This window comes from Sprattus sprattus (assembly GCF_963457725.1).
Source record: "Sprattus sprattus genome assembly, chromosome: 11".
Taxonomy (NCBI): domain Eukaryota; kingdom Metazoa; phylum Chordata; class Actinopteri; order Clupeiformes; family Clupeidae; genus Sprattus; species Sprattus sprattus.
In genome coordinates this window covers 29810285-29825284 of record NC_137909.1, presented here as the reverse complement: position 1 = coordinate 29825284, position 15000 = coordinate 29810285, and the positions used below count along the sequence as shown (strand labels likewise).

General features: G+C 43.7%; 3 protein-coding genes across 3 annotated transcripts in view; 1 reads left to right on the top strand and 2 right to left on the bottom strand.

Moving 5' to 3' along the window:
- The window catches only part of neil1 (nei-like DNA glycosylase 1), a gene marked incomplete at its 5' end in the record, with an annotated part of 8002 nt that extends 5892 nt beyond the window's left edge, over window positions 1-2110 (bottom strand). The window contains 3 exons of the mRNA XM_080847201.1: window positions 40-133; window positions 917-1036; window positions 1644-2110. Coding sequence (XP_080703327.1) covers window positions 40-133; window positions 917-1036; window positions 1644-2110 — 681 coding nt within the window. The remainder of the gene's footprint in view (window positions 1-39; window positions 134-916; window positions 1037-1643) is intronic.
- Window positions 2111-3551: 1441 nt separating this feature from the next.
- Window positions 3552-8912, bottom strand: commd4 (COMM domain containing 4). Its single transcript, XM_080847433.1, has 9 exons — window positions 8841-8912; window positions 7187-7302; window positions 6852-6923; window positions 6567-6632; window positions 6414-6453; window positions 6194-6313; window positions 5474-5554; window positions 4439-4615; window positions 3552-3896 (listed from the first exon to the last, which is right to left on the bottom strand). The coding sequence occupies exons 2-9, from the start codon at window positions 7187-7189 to the stop codon at window positions 3856-3858; spliced, it is 600 nt and encodes a 199-aa protein (XP_080703559.1). The 5' UTR covers window positions 7190-7302; window positions 8841-8912; the 3' UTR covers window positions 3552-3855.
- sema7a (semaphorin 7A (JohnMiltonHagen blood group)) overlaps window positions 7495-15000 on the top strand; it is a 13291-nt gene continuing 5785 nt past the window's right edge. Inside the window, exons 1-7 of the mRNA XM_080847432.1 lie at window positions 7495-8339; window positions 8815-8954; window positions 9781-9822; window positions 9977-10072; window positions 10759-10861; window positions 12325-12435; window positions 13510-13652. Coding sequence (XP_080703558.1) covers window positions 8234-8339; window positions 8815-8954; window positions 9781-9822; window positions 9977-10072; window positions 10759-10861; window positions 12325-12435; window positions 13510-13652 — 741 coding nt within the window. The 5' untranslated portion in view covers window positions 7495-8233. The remainder of the gene's footprint in view (window positions 8340-8814; window positions 8955-9780; window positions 9823-9976; window positions 10073-10758; window positions 10862-12324; window positions 12436-13509; window positions 13653-15000) is intronic.

Here is a 15000-nt window from a genome sequence, read left to right as displayed (position 1 = left end):
AGGCAGGGCAGACAGTTAATTAACATCCTCGGTCTCTACCTCCTCCTGGACCGCTGTCTTATCATCTTCCACGCTCTGTGACCTTAGACCTTCCAGAACAGTCCGGGCCTTCACGAATGGTGGGATGTCCAGCCTAATACCAGACAGGGGACAGGAGAGGAAAACACCATGGAGTCATGGCTTACTGTATCTACGCCTTACTCACTGCTTTTTCATCCTTTTCTTTTTGTTTCTTTATTTATTTCACATGCTAGTATTAGGCCTATTTAACAGATTTGCTGAGCTTCTCAAATTATTGATTCTGTCTTTGTGGGAGGCAAGACCTGGGTGTGGGTGGGCTTGTGTTATGTTGTCTTACTTGTGTATATGTGTAACTGTTTCTTGTATGAAATATAAAATACAATAAAAAATTGATCACAAAAAAGGAGAGGAAAACACCCATCAGGCTTTGTTGTTGGACAGTTAGACTCAGTGAGAACAAAGACTTTATTAATATCACTTCAAATAGAAACCAAACATCCGATGGCTGAAAATTGCGCGATGTGATATAAAGGCTCTTTGTGTTAAAACAAGGCGGTGGTTAAATTACAGAGACAAGTGGGGGCCTGTCAACGCACTGTAGGAAGGAATGTAGAGGCCCCGAATCCACTTAATGAATCCCGATACTCTGAAACACAACTTTGTCATCCATGCCAGACAAGTATTTGAGCCAGGAACTGTCTGCGTAATATTACTCTGTGAAGTGAGGGGAAAGCATCTTTGATCGATCCTCACCTGTACAATATCTCTGCTCAGAGTAACGTTACACTGTGAAGTGAGGGGAACGCATCTTTGATCGACCCTCACCTGTACAATATCTCTGCTCGGAACAACAATACTCTGAAGTGAGGGGAACGCATCTTTGATCGACCCTCACCTGAACAGTATCTCTGCTCGGAGATAGTTTCCGATTCCATTGAAGAACTTCTGGTTCAGCAGCGTTTCACAGATGGGTCGGTCAAAGGCCTTGTCCGAGAGGTTAGACAGAACGTTTTCCCTGCAGGATCACATTGCATTGTTAAAGGCCCTGGTCACACACTCGCAACGGTCACAGTTACACTCAAAACAGAAGGTTTACACGCAACACCTTAAAAGGACCACGCTGGAAAGCTTAATGCTATTTCAAAGTATGTCAAGCCACTATGAATGAAGCGGTCAGCAATGTGGTTGGACATGCCTGAGTGTGTAGAGGCTATAGCCACTTCAGCCATGTGGTTGTACATGCTTTAGGATGTGGAGGCTATGGACACCCTGAATGAAGATGTCCGCCATTCGTGAGAGTGTGAAGGCTATAGCCACCCTGAATGAAGATGTCTGCCATGTGGTTGTACAGCATGAGGCTGCGGAGGCTATAGCCACTCTGAATGAAGGTGACAGCCATGTGGTTGTACAGCATGAGGCTGCGGAGGCTTTAGCCACTCTGAATGAAGGTGACAGCCATGTGGTTGTACATGCATGAGTGTGTGGAGGCTATGGCCACTATTGTCCTTGAGTGTATGTAACGTTATGTTATGTTATGTTATACTTTGTTATGTTATGGTAGGTTGAGCCATGTGGCTGTACATGCATGAGTGTGTGGTTGCTATGGACACCCTGGGCCTCACCTGAAGCTCTCGTACTCAAACATGATGCATGGACCCCGGTCGGGTTGCCAGGTGCCGTTAGGTTGCCAGCTTCCAAACCTGCGCACATCCACATAGCTCAGCACCCGGCGAGGTTCTTCGGGAGTGTAGAACCGGAGGTGGGCATGCTTGGGGATCTCGTTCTCCGGGGTGAAACGGAAGAACCCGGACATCCCGAAGCGGAAAACTACGTCCATGGGCTCTTGGTTTTGGTCTGCCTCGGCCCCGGCCTTGTTTGGGTTTGGCTCGTCGTCGCTCTTGATGGGCGTGAGGGTGAGGCGCACCTCCTTGCCCCTGGAGGCGGCACGCACCCGGTAGGCGTCGCAGGCGAAGGGCACGTCAGGGCTTTTACTGACCTCGGACTTCTCCACAGCGCCGGAGAACACCACACCCTCACACATCCTGTTCACGAACAGGCTGGCCATGTGCAGTTCCGGACCCTCTGGCATGGTGAAGCGAGCTGGGGGCACATTCAGGGTTTCCTTTCAGACAGAGGGAGCTGGGGACACATTCAGCTTATTCTTTTTAAAGCTATGCTTTTAAAATGTTTTATTTGTTTCCTTTAAACTAGGCTTTTGTTATGGGCTGTTTTTAACTATGTAGCCCTCTGAGATTATGTTTGAATGAAGAGCGCACTACAAATTAAATACATTATTATTATTCAGGGTTACCTTACAGTCAGAGCCAAGTACAGGTAAAGTGGGGGAGGGGGGCATCAGGGAGAAGGGAGTGAGTACCTCTGAATTAGACTTCACTGTTATGAAATAGACGGGCCTATTCGAAAATGTCTCACATGCACCCATACATAGATGGCCTAAATCACTTTTTTTCACATGTGTTTACATACTGTATTTCAGAATATTTTCTACGCAAAAGAGGGCATAGCAAAAGCAGAACATTTTACTTATATAAATTCATGTTGGAGTAATGGTAACGAAGAGAGAGTAACAGTCTGCCAACTGCCAGGTCATAGTATCATGTATTGACCCTCAATGAAATAAAGTCGTAATATATTCTTAGAGTCTGCTGTTCTTAAAGTTTGTTGTGGTGAGACTTAGGGATAATTCGTTTACACAACCAGTGGCATACGTTGTTGGACATGGATCTCATCGAGACTATCGGCGAATCGTAACATGATAAACGGATATCCTGATGCAAAATGCGATGCACATACGGGATAAAGCATGCTGTGTTTGAAATAGGTAGCCTGTTTTGATCAAACACTGGCCCCGTTAACTTTATCGACAGTGCAGCTGTGCTAGCGTTAGTAGCATGGGAGCTCATTATGAAAGGTTGCATACTCAGCCGTAGAACCCTCAGAAGAGACTTGCTGCAGACTTGTTTTCTGCATTCATTTCGAAACTAACTGTTTGTATCGTTCACGTGCTAAATGATCGAGTTTGCAGTTCATTAACAGTATTGTTTAAGTTGCAATATCATCCCGTTTACTTACCTGTGTTGGTCTGTGCAAATCAAGTTATATCACTTTGGTTATATCATCAAGCGTGCGCGGTGTTTACAAAACGGAAACCAGAGGATCTCGGGAGTTGTAGTCTGTTTTTAACTGCAGGCTCCACAAAAGCGCGTCCAGCTCTGATCACGCACATCTACCCATAGACATGAATAAACGTGTATGTCTATGCATCTGCCGGCCGGTCGTCATGATGTTGCTTTTATATTAAGAACTCCTAAGAACTATTTCTTGTATATGTTTCGTATATAGATCCATAATGCTGTAGTATTCTAGAACACCTGCCCATCATCACACTGCTACATGCCAACCTAGCAACCATGACAAAATATGACAGACAACGCAGTAACTGTATCAAAATATGAATCACATTTCTTTTATATCAAATGAATCAACTTAAAACTGTACATGAAGTGCGCATTCGGTACATATCAAACTTGATGTACTTGAGGCACAAATTATCAAGGGATGGATGAAGGCACAATTTCATACACCTACAATGCTGAAAGCCCTCAAGGAATGTTAATAAGGGGAAATATAATCTATATCCATCTATTAATCTATAACACACATGAGGGTAAAGGTGGTATGGTCCTCTGTACAAGACTGCCTGACGATTGTGGTGCATTCTCCACTGATCAGTTAAAAATATCTGAATGATTCAACAGTGCTTCGTCCATTCAGAGGATCAATAATACAACAGTGCTTCGTCCATTCATAGGATCACTGCAGGGCACTCATCATGGCTTGGGCTTGTTTGAGTTCTGAAAGACAGGAGATGGGGTACGTCATTATTAGAATCATTACTGTTTCATTACTTTTACATATTTCATTACATTTTAAAACAAGTCACGCTGACCAAAGTGCTGTACAATTAAAATCACAATAAAATATCAAAACAAATAGAAAAACAGGAACAAAACAATTAGATCACAAAAAAAAGACACCACCCCCCTTCCTTTGGCTGATGGATCTGTGATGTAATGTTTTTTCTTAAGCTTGAAAAAATGAGATCGGTGTAAATGGATCAAAAGGAAAATTGTATGTGGCATGATGTCCATTTATTTTATATGTCGAACAAATGACAATGCACCTTGACTCTGAATAAGTTGTTATGTACTACATAGGTAACTAACCACTCTGGACCTTTTTTATTTATTTATTCATTTATTTTTATTTCTTGTTTTATTTTGTGGTGTTGTGTTTGTTTGCTTGCTTGGCCCAGTGTTATTGTGTCTACTGTCTTTGAAAATCTCAATAAATATACATTGAAAATCAATAGAAAAAGACAGTTGGTGACACTGACCCGACAGGAGCACTCTGAACTTGTCTGCCGTGATGGACACCACCGTGGTCTCTGTGGAGCCTGACTCCGCCCCCTGGGCCTGCAGCCGAAGCTGGACGACGGGCTCGTTCACTTCCTTCAGCTCGCTGGAGCTCAGCGTGTAGTCAACCCTCCAGGACACGGACTCAAGGCGCCCCACTGGGAAACAGAGTGGCAAACAGTGACACGTGACACGGACTCCAGAAACAGAGTGGCAAACAGTGGCACAGACTCCAGAAACAGAGTGGCAAACAGTGACACAGACTTAAGACGACCCACTGGGAAACAGACAGGCAAACAGTGACACAGACTCCACACGACCCACTGGGAAACAGACAGGCAAACAGTGACACAGACTCCACACGACCCACTGGGAAACAGACAGGCAAACAGTGACACAGACTCCACACGACCCACTGGGAAACAGACAGACAAACAGTGACACAGACTCCACACAACCCACTGGGAAACAGACAGGAAAACAGTCACATAGACTCCAGACGACCCACTGGGAAACAGACAGACAGACAGTGATATTGACACAGACTCCACACGACCCACTGGGAAACAGACAGACAAACAGTGCCGTTGGTGAAGGCCAGCTATTCCAAGCAGGTGGTTAGCTAATCTCATTAGGTATGTTATCATATATGGGGACAACCATGAGAGGATTTAGTCTAAATGTGGGTGGAAACAATTGGTTTGTTTTCTAGCAATTTAGAAGCATACTAATCAAGAACCTTGGAAGGCAAAGCCTAAATGTAGTGGGGCTGAATCAAATTCTCACACACACACACACACACACACACACACACACACACACACAATTATTATTGTAGTGCGTTTGCTGGGGGTGGGTTTTAACGAGGGAAGCCATACCAGTGAATTTGGTGCTCACCACACTTCAAACCCCAAATTTAGAAAGAGACTCGTCATGGCAACCACTGGCCGCGCAAGACCCTAACCCTGCCAACTGCTCCATCACCAGCTGTGTCATTTGCAGTTCTGTATACTCACGTCGTAAACTGCTTTCCCTTAGTTTGTCCTGGAGGGCTGTGTGTTTGTCCTCGTAGGATTTACACAACGCCGTGGTGTGTTCTGGGGAGCGGACATTCAAAAAAATAGTGTAAGAAATGACAGTAGATCCTGTCAGAGAAGCTGAATCTAGGTGCTTTGTGTCTGCACTTTACTGGAATATTGATTGATGCGTCAACCCACATTCACCCAATAAAGGTGAATTCAAAAGGAAACTTAAGGCAGCAATAATCAGAAAGGAAATTAGAGTAGATTAGCTTATTATTTAAGGTATTTTTGGACTGACAAAAATGTTTTGTTTTTAATTCTGTTTTTTTTTTTTTTTCATTATTTACATTTAATGTAAATGTTGTTCACTAAGTCTGTGTTATGGTCACCAACAATGATCATGCTGTACTGCACTTTTTTATCTGTATTGTAATGTCTTTTGTCTGGACCCCAGGAAGAAGAGTCTCCACTACGGTGTAGACTAATGGGGATGGGGATATTTAATAAACTAAACTAAACTAAACTGACAAACATCCTTTTTCTTACAAAAGTGATACAAAAACGTTGGAGTGCTCAATGATCACAATGAATGGTCGGTTACCCATAAAACAGTTTTGTTGTAGGAATGTGTTTCAGGATTTTAACCCAGTTAATTCTCCACAGGATGCTGACAGTTTTATACGAAAAGAAAACTTTACCAGAGTGCAACTTTACCTTTAGGTAGCCCCAGCTGCTGAAGCTCACTGGACAGAGATTCACTATCCACGTCATGTTTTGCAGCGCTGGTGAGGATGAAGCTAAGCACAGCAATGCTGGCTTTGATGTCTCCAATCTCTGAAATAGATGTGAATTTAGAAAACAAATCTCAAATCAGATTACATTTAAAACTATTATCATAAGGTTTGAACTTGAGACAATCGAGATTTCGTCTTACCAAATTTTGCATCCGATGTAAACTTTTCAACTTTATCATACTGAAAAAGAAGTCAGTAAGAAATCAGTAATCATCATAACGATGATGTCATTTGATTAAAAATGATATTCAAGATCAAAATTACATGAAACCAAATATTCAACATCCACTTACGTCAATGCCGTCCTCTAATATATCCTTCAACACTTGAACACAGAGGAGCTTCATCTTGACACTAGACTAGAGGGGACGGGATGGGATGAAAAGCCAAAGACAGTAACGGACGAAGAAGTTAATGAATAATAATAATAATAATAATAATAATAGCACTTTTTGCCAAATAAATGCAGGTAATGCAATAACTCCTTCACTATTGCAGCAAAACAAAACAGACATCATGGCAACATCTCATTCAACGAGTTACAGGCATTACAAGAGTAGGAAAAACTTGATGTTCACCAATTTAGCCAGCGTGCTGATCTCCGCAAGAACCCAGTCTGGACAGTCGCAATCACCGCAGAACCGAAATCGCTAAAGGAAGAAAACAATATTTCTATCAGATTATTTCTCTCTAAACAAGAACATCTTCATCAGCCGATTTTGTGGCTTCCAGCTTGTTGTTAACTTTAGCTAAATTAGCTAGCTATGGTAGAGGCTGCAAGTCATTATCTGATAATGTAGGGAGATGCATTCTGTTGCAAAATATCTTAGACAATTACACGTCCAAACAGAGAGCATATATGACACTGCGTTCATTAAATTCTGAAAAAGCAGACTCAAAAAAATCTAAATACCATTTTGTTGATGAAGTGCTCACCACCCGTCAGCTGATGTGATAGTTTCTTCTCCTATATTCCAGATGGTTGCAAACTGTACAGCGACATCTTATGGGCTGGAGTAGAATTATTGCCTAAAGTTGAGAGGCATGGGCACATTATAAACTACTTTACCCCTCGCACCGTTATCACTTCTTTGGTGGTGCCCAACTCAGGTCTGCGCTGTTCAACACAGCCGTGATAATTAGACTGAGCTATTGATGAGCCCGACCCAAGGATTTAATTTCAAATATAGCCTAAAACCATTTGAGAATTATAAGAATATTACAGAAGAAACTAAGCATCTTTAGTATTATGACAATACAAATAGTTCATAGCAAAAGGGGCATATCCATGTTCCAATCAATCATGAAACCTAAATAAAATCCTTTAATAAAAAGTGCAAAATCACTGTCTCCATTTGTCTCCTCCTTCCCCTCCTAGCCTAGACTGTATTTGCTGTGGGATGCTGCTGCACCCTCTCCACTTGATCTACTTTCAGAAACCCTCGGTCTACACCTATCCACCCCACAACACTGTCATGCACTTATTCTACCCCATACTCTGTGCTAGCATTTGCAATGGAATACAATTGCCACAATCGACAAAGTGTTCTGTTTCATTGTTCTACATGCCCTTTATGGGTTTAACTGTCACTTATACAAACATGTAGGCTAAAGAGAAATTAAAACATTTAACATTTACATTTAACATTCCAATTTTAGACTTTAACACTTACATTTATATTTTACATTGACATTATTTTACAAATTTACGTTACGGCAGAACATTACTCTTGGAAAAGTAATTACGCACGTATATGCAAACATGTTTGTATGTTATTGTGTACACATACCACATGCATACTCATCCATTTGATCTGCCATGATGTTCCTTACCTCCTGTGTCATGGGCGTGGACAGTGGATTATATAGGCAGGAGATACAGCGTCGTACTTCAATCCAAGGTGGTTTACAATGTTGTGAAGGAACTGTAACCAATTTTGATTAAGGAATATCTACCAAAATGAGACCGCTTCTGTTCGAATTAGGATTTTGTTCATGGAGCTTGATCATACCATTTGTGTTTTGTGTGAACCCACGGAATATACCAAGACTTATTTTATATCAGGGTAAGTTACAGTGACCCCTTAACTTTTCACTTTGTCCCGGTGTATCTTTTCCACTTTGAGATTAATACGTAATGATAAAGAATAACGCTTCATTTAGTATCCTAGATTATGACACTATACGATTCATCATTGCCCGTATGTCTACTTAATTTTGACCTGCCTTTGGTATGTGATCTTTTAGCGGATAAACTACTGCGTATGGCTGGAACATTTTTCACTTTTCACCGTTTAAGTGTAAGATATTGGAATAGGCACTGCGTTAAAAATCAAGTTGCGAAGCCGCTTCTTGGAGTAAGCGCATTAAGAAAAGCAGGCACCTAGACTAAGCTGGAATAAGTCACTTAGCTCTCAAAAGTATTACAACACTTGAGACATAGGACGCTCCAGCTCCATCAATTGATGCAAAACATGAAAACAATATAATTCTTATAATCTCATGTTTGTTGTGGTCCGAATTCTTCCCTTTTCTTTGCAGATGGTATTAATGACAGCCTTCCTTACCAGAGAAATTTAAGTCACTCCGTGTTTTTCTATCAAGAGAAGTCGGACAGTCTCTTCATCGGGGGAAAAAACTCTGTTCTTCAGATTGATTTGAAAACCAGTCTTGTTTTGGAGGTACGTGACATGCCGTCTCCACACTCACCGGTGAGATAGACACAGGCTAATCTTTTAAACCCGTATTCCAGACGTTAACTACTGTTTTACAGTGTCTGCAGGTCCAACATGCAACACAACACAACAGCAGGTGGCTTCCTTTGTTTAAGACTACCTTGGTATCCATATAATCATTCGCAATCACCCTTAAAGTAAATAGTTTGCGAACTCCCGGAACGATGGCCTAATATAATATGAGCTCAAGTTATAATAAATACACTGAATAACAGAGACGCCCTACAGCTAGCTAGGCGTTCTTTATTATGTCTCAGTCCTTAAAGACCCATTCGCAAAGGGGTGATTTATGATGTGCTCACTCCACCCTGTCTTGATGATACTTCATTTTGTGCTGCATTCTATATTTTTATATGCGCAAGAACTTCCGTGCTCAAGAAAACAATAAATGAGCTAGATGTAAAATATATATATATATATATATATACAGTTATACTTTTTGAGGCATTTCTAAACTAGAACAGTGAAAACTAACTTTCACTAACTATTTCTGATCATCTAGCGGGCGCCTCTGGTTTTGCTCGGAGACTAGGGTGCTATTAAAATGATTGAAATAAGATCGGACTCGTTGAAAATAGAAGTTAAATATGCAGAGAGGCTTGCCAGCTGGGTACTCTTAAATTTCAACCTACTCTGAAACCTCATCGTGAAATTGCAGGGTAGGTTGTTGAGGTGTGACATTTTAAAAAGTGAAATTAGTTGTTTCTCACATTTTAATGCTATATAAACTAAGTGTTTCGACAACTTTTCAACAGCTTGTTTCTTTTTACAGAACTATACACTCTCAAACAGCACAGACCAATCCTGCAGTGAGGTGAGTTTTTTAATAGTTACAGAGTCCCACATACACTAATATTAAGACTAATAGGAATTCAAACACATCTTGCTAATTCAGTAATGTAACTTAGTAAACTGAGTATTAGTATTCATCCATAAACTACTCAAACAAGAGCTTGTGTTTGCTTTAGGGGTCCTGTGACAATGTTATCACAACTATTGAGGACTTCCAGGAGAGCCTGTTTGTTTGTGGCACCAATGGAGAGAGACGACAATGCTGGAGGCTGGTAAGGAAGTTACACACTCACGCACTCACACACACACACACACACTCACACACACGCGGACACACATGAACACGGACGCACGCAAGCCGACCGCACGCGCGCACACACACACACACACACACACACACACACACACACACACACACACACACACACACACACACACACAGACTAATGAGGTCCTGGCATCCAGATCTACTTTAAGGCCCCTCTAATTACAGTCTGTGGTAAACCCAAGCCATTTAACTTGTGACTTCAGTTGAAGTTAACCTACATACCACCATATAGTTCTAAATACCTTAAACATAGGACTGCCATATGTGGTCCTATTTCCAAAACAACCTGACGTTTCTCTACTGATCGTTTACCACTGGATAACTGGAATCACTGCATGCTAAACCCAGCATCTGTGTCTCTACTGATCGTTTACCACTGGATAACTGGAATCACTGCATCATGCTAAACACAGCATCTGTTTCCATACTGATGTTTACCACTGCATAACTGGAATCACTGCATCATGCTAAACACAGCATCTGTTTCCATACTGATGTTTACCACTGCATAACTGGAATCACTGCACGCTAAACACAGCATCTGTTTCCATACTGATCGTTTACCACCTGATAACTGAAATCACTGCATCATGCTAAACACAGCATCTGTTTCTCTCTGCTTTTGTCCAGTACCCAAAAGAGAACGGCCGTGATGGTGAGGTACTAGAGAGCTACGAGGGGATCGGAATCACCCCACACACATTCTCACAGAACTCCATATCGCTCTCTGTGGGTGAGTCAATACTACCTCCTGCTGGATATTCCCTCTAGATCAAACCGTGAGAGACTGCCTTATCACCACATTGGATTCCTGTTGTGTAACGGTGCAAACCCATGCCACCGTTGTGAGCGACGCGATCTCTAAACCCAATGCATTTCAATGGGAGCCAATCCATTGTGACGTAAATTAGCGATCTGAGCGACGCGTCCGTTGAAAATTCGAACATGTTGAAACGTATGCAAATGAGGAGCGATATTTCCCGGCAGCAGCCAATGAGATTGTTTGGTGTCGTCTTTGACAGTTGGACTGTATGCTATTTCCACACGCTACACCACGCCCACTCAAAGCGATGGAAGTCGCTCACAACGGTGGCATGGGTTTGCACCGTAAGTGGCCAGACCACCTCTTCATATCAGCCGAAGCACAGACATGCAGGAATAGCAGACTCGCAGTCAGGGCTTATTACCCCAGAAGCTGCTCTCGTGGTGGGAGTTTGTCACCCCAAAAGCTGCTCTCGCAGTCGGGGCTTATTACCCCAAAAGCTGCTCTCGCAGTGGGAGTTTGTCACCCCAGAAGCTGCTCTAGCAATGGGGGCTTATTACCCCAGAAGCTGCTCTCGTAGTTGGGGTTAATCACCCCAGAAGCTCCTCTCGTGGTGGGAGTTTGTCACCCCAAAAGCTGCTCTCGCAGTCGGGGCTTATTACCCCAAAAGCTGCTCTCGTAGTGGGAGTTTGTCACCCCAAAAGCTGCTCTCGCAGTCAGGGCTTATTACCTCAGAAGCTGCTCTCGTGGTGGGAGTTTGTCACCCCAAAAGCTGCTCTTGCAATGGGGGCTTATTACCCCAGAAGCTGCTCTTGCAGTTGGGAGTTTGTCACCCCAGAAGCTGCTCTAGCAATGGGGGCTTATTACCCCAGAAGCTGCTCTTGCAGTTGGGGTGTATCACCCCAGACGCTGATCTCGCAGTCAGGGTTTATCACCCTAGAAGCTGCTTAGGATGCTTTTGGTACATGTCCACATCAGCTCACAGTCTCCATCAAGAAGTGATGAGAGAGCTGAAATGGTTGTTCTCACTGCAACCAAAACAAAAGATTGCGTTGCACTAAATCGAAATACAGTGTTTGAAAGCTGACTCCCGTGCCTGTGGGATGGATGAGAACAGCATATAACAGCATTCGGGGAAAATCCAGACTCGGGTGTCAGAGGATACGTCTGGCCTCCAGAATAAGCTAGTTTCAGCGTTGCGTCATACCATTTGTGGAGGACGATGCTCCACATGTTCAAACATGCTGGATGTACTGACCTGCCGAGGGTCGAGCAACAAGTACAAGTTCATTAACGAGAGTCACTATGGCAACCATAATTGTACACATCAAAGGGTGCAACCCTAGAGGATTTCCACACCACATCCACAGCTTTTTTCATCTGCCTTTGGTGCTTGGTGTTCCAGACGGTGTCATGTTTCATTGCCTCCCCAGATGGAGACCTGTACGCAGCGGCCCCCCTGTACAAGGATGGCAGCTCCCTGCAGTTCAGAAGGGCAGCAGGCAGGCGCACTAATGTGCGGATGTACGACAAATGGATTACAGGTAAGAGGAACTGCTAACAATGCCGAGATAATGCGTTCGATTTCCATGGAGCACACATGCTTTTAAGAACGTATACGTATATATAGATATACAGTATATCGACTGTTACTGGCTGTGGCTAAAAGCTTCTCTTAAATAAATAAATAAATATCGTTCATGTAGACTGATCTGAAGTTAAACGAGAGACACGCAGACCTGTGCATGCATACGCTGACTCACTCACTCAAGCCAACTGACCTCGACCTGACCTCTACCATCTATGCCAGCTATGCCAGGCCTCTGCCGTGTATGCAGTATTTTAATTAAGAGTGTCCTGCTCCTGCTAAAGCAGCCTTGGTCAGCCTCTTCTCTCCAGCAGGCTATCGGTCAGTGTATGCAGTATTTTAATTAAGAGTGTCCTGCTCCTGCTAAAGCAGCCTTGGTCAGCCACTTCTCTTCAGCAGGCTATCGGTCAGTGTATGCAGTATTTTAATTAGAGTGTCCTGCTCCTGCTGAAGAGGCCTTGATCAGCCTCTTCTCTCCAGCGGCCTACTGCTCAGTTGATGCAGTATTTTAATTAAGAGTGTCCTCCTGAAGCAGCCTTGATCAGCCACTTCTCTACAGCAGGCGATCTCTCAGTGTATGCAGTATTTTAATTAGAGCGTCCTGCTCCTCCTGAAGCAGTCTTGATCGGCCACTTCTCTCCAGCAGGCTATCGGTCAGTGGAACAATGCGGTGATTCTGCTGTTGCATACCCAGCCGCAGTCATCACAATGCAGATTAAACTGGGGAGCATTGTAGAGCTTATCTCTTCACCGCAGCTGTGCAGTGCTCATGGCCACTCGGGTGGCCTTATCACCATGGTCAACATGAATCATGATGGCCGTGAAGTGTTGCTGGGGTGGGAGGTATGGGAATGAGGGTCTTGCTGGGGTGGGAGGTTTGGGAATGAGGGTCTTGCTGGGGTGGGAGGTTCGGGAATGAAGACACAAGAAGGAGTTGTTCTAGTTTCAGTGTGAATTTGTCTGTGTGTGTGTGTGTGTGTGTGTGTGTGTGTGTGTGTGTGTGTGTGTTTTCTCCCTGATTCCCTCACAGAACCGACCTTCATCTCTGCATTCTTGGTTCCCCTTGAGAACGACCCTGACGATGAGAAGATTTACGTGTTCTTCCGTGAGAAAAACTCTGATAACAGTCCAGAGGCGGACCCTTGGATATCAAGAGTGGCCCGAGTGTGCAAGGTATGGTGTGTGTGTGTGTGTGTGTGTGTGTGTGTGTGTGTGTGTGTGTGTGAGAGAGTTTGTGTGTGTGTGTGTGTGTGTGCGTGTGTTTGTGTGGGTGTGGGTGTGGGTGTGGGTGTGTGAGAGTGTGAGAGTGTGTGTGTGTGAGAGTGTTTGTGTGTGAGAGTGTGTGTGTGTGTGTGTGTGTGTGTGTGTGTGTGTGTGTGTGTGTGTGTGTGTGTGTGTGTGAGAGAGAGAGAGTGCGTGTGGTGTGTGTGTGTGTGTGTGAGAGAGAGTGCGTGTGGTGTGTGTGTGTGTGTGTGAGATTTGGGCTGAATAGGAACCTTTAGGCTCACACACACTCATACACTCTATACCCCTATACTCACATTTCAGAGGAACCAATGGAATGGCAATGAGGGAAAGACGGCAATGGCAATGATCACCTGGCGTATAATGCTGCTTAAGATATCATATCACCATGATACGCTTCAGTGGATATATTCATCCGAGTCATGAAAAGTGATTTGCTGTAATGCTAGACTATATGATGCTAGGCCATTAGTAATCAATCAGAGGATGGGACGATTGTCTCTTAGTCATGAAGCATCATATCCTGCTCAGGCTTAGAAGCCCATTGCGGGAGTCAGTATGTGTCATAGTTCAGTCTGTGAGAACCGGCATGGTTCTCATAGTTCTGCAGAAGTCTCTCATACTCATCGACCTGCTCTTGACCTCACAGAGACCTTACACAGACCCCGTCCCTCCGTGTGCATGATATTGTGTTATTCCAGGATATTTAATACAGGCATGGCTGTCCTGCACAAAGAGCCTTGTGCTGAATGTTTGAGTCATGTTTGTTGAGAGTGAGGTTATTGTTTGCTCTGTTCTCTGAAGATTGGGCGGTGTGTGTGTGTGTGTGGGGGGGGGGGAGTCTCATACACCTGTGTTTGAGATGATCAAACGGTGCCCTCAGCATGACCCTTTCTGTGTGTGTGTGTGTGTGTGTGGGGGGGGGGGGGGGTGAAGTTGTGTGTGTGGGATTGTTCAGACTGAGAGTCTCACACACATGTGTTTGAGATGATCAAACGGGGCCCTCAGCATGATCTCTCTGTTTGCCCAGCTTTAAGGCGAGATTAGCTCCATGTTGACACGTCGTTCTGGACTTGACCCAGTGTGTAATATGGTGACGAGAGTGTGTGTGAGCATGTGTGTGATAATGTGATGAGAGAGTGTGTGTGTGTGACCCTGTGTGTAATATTGTGACGAGAATGTGTATGAGCATGTGTGTGATAATGTGATGAGAGAGTGTGTGTGTGTGAGCATGTGAGTGATATGGTGACAAGAGTGTGTGTGAAATTGTGATGAG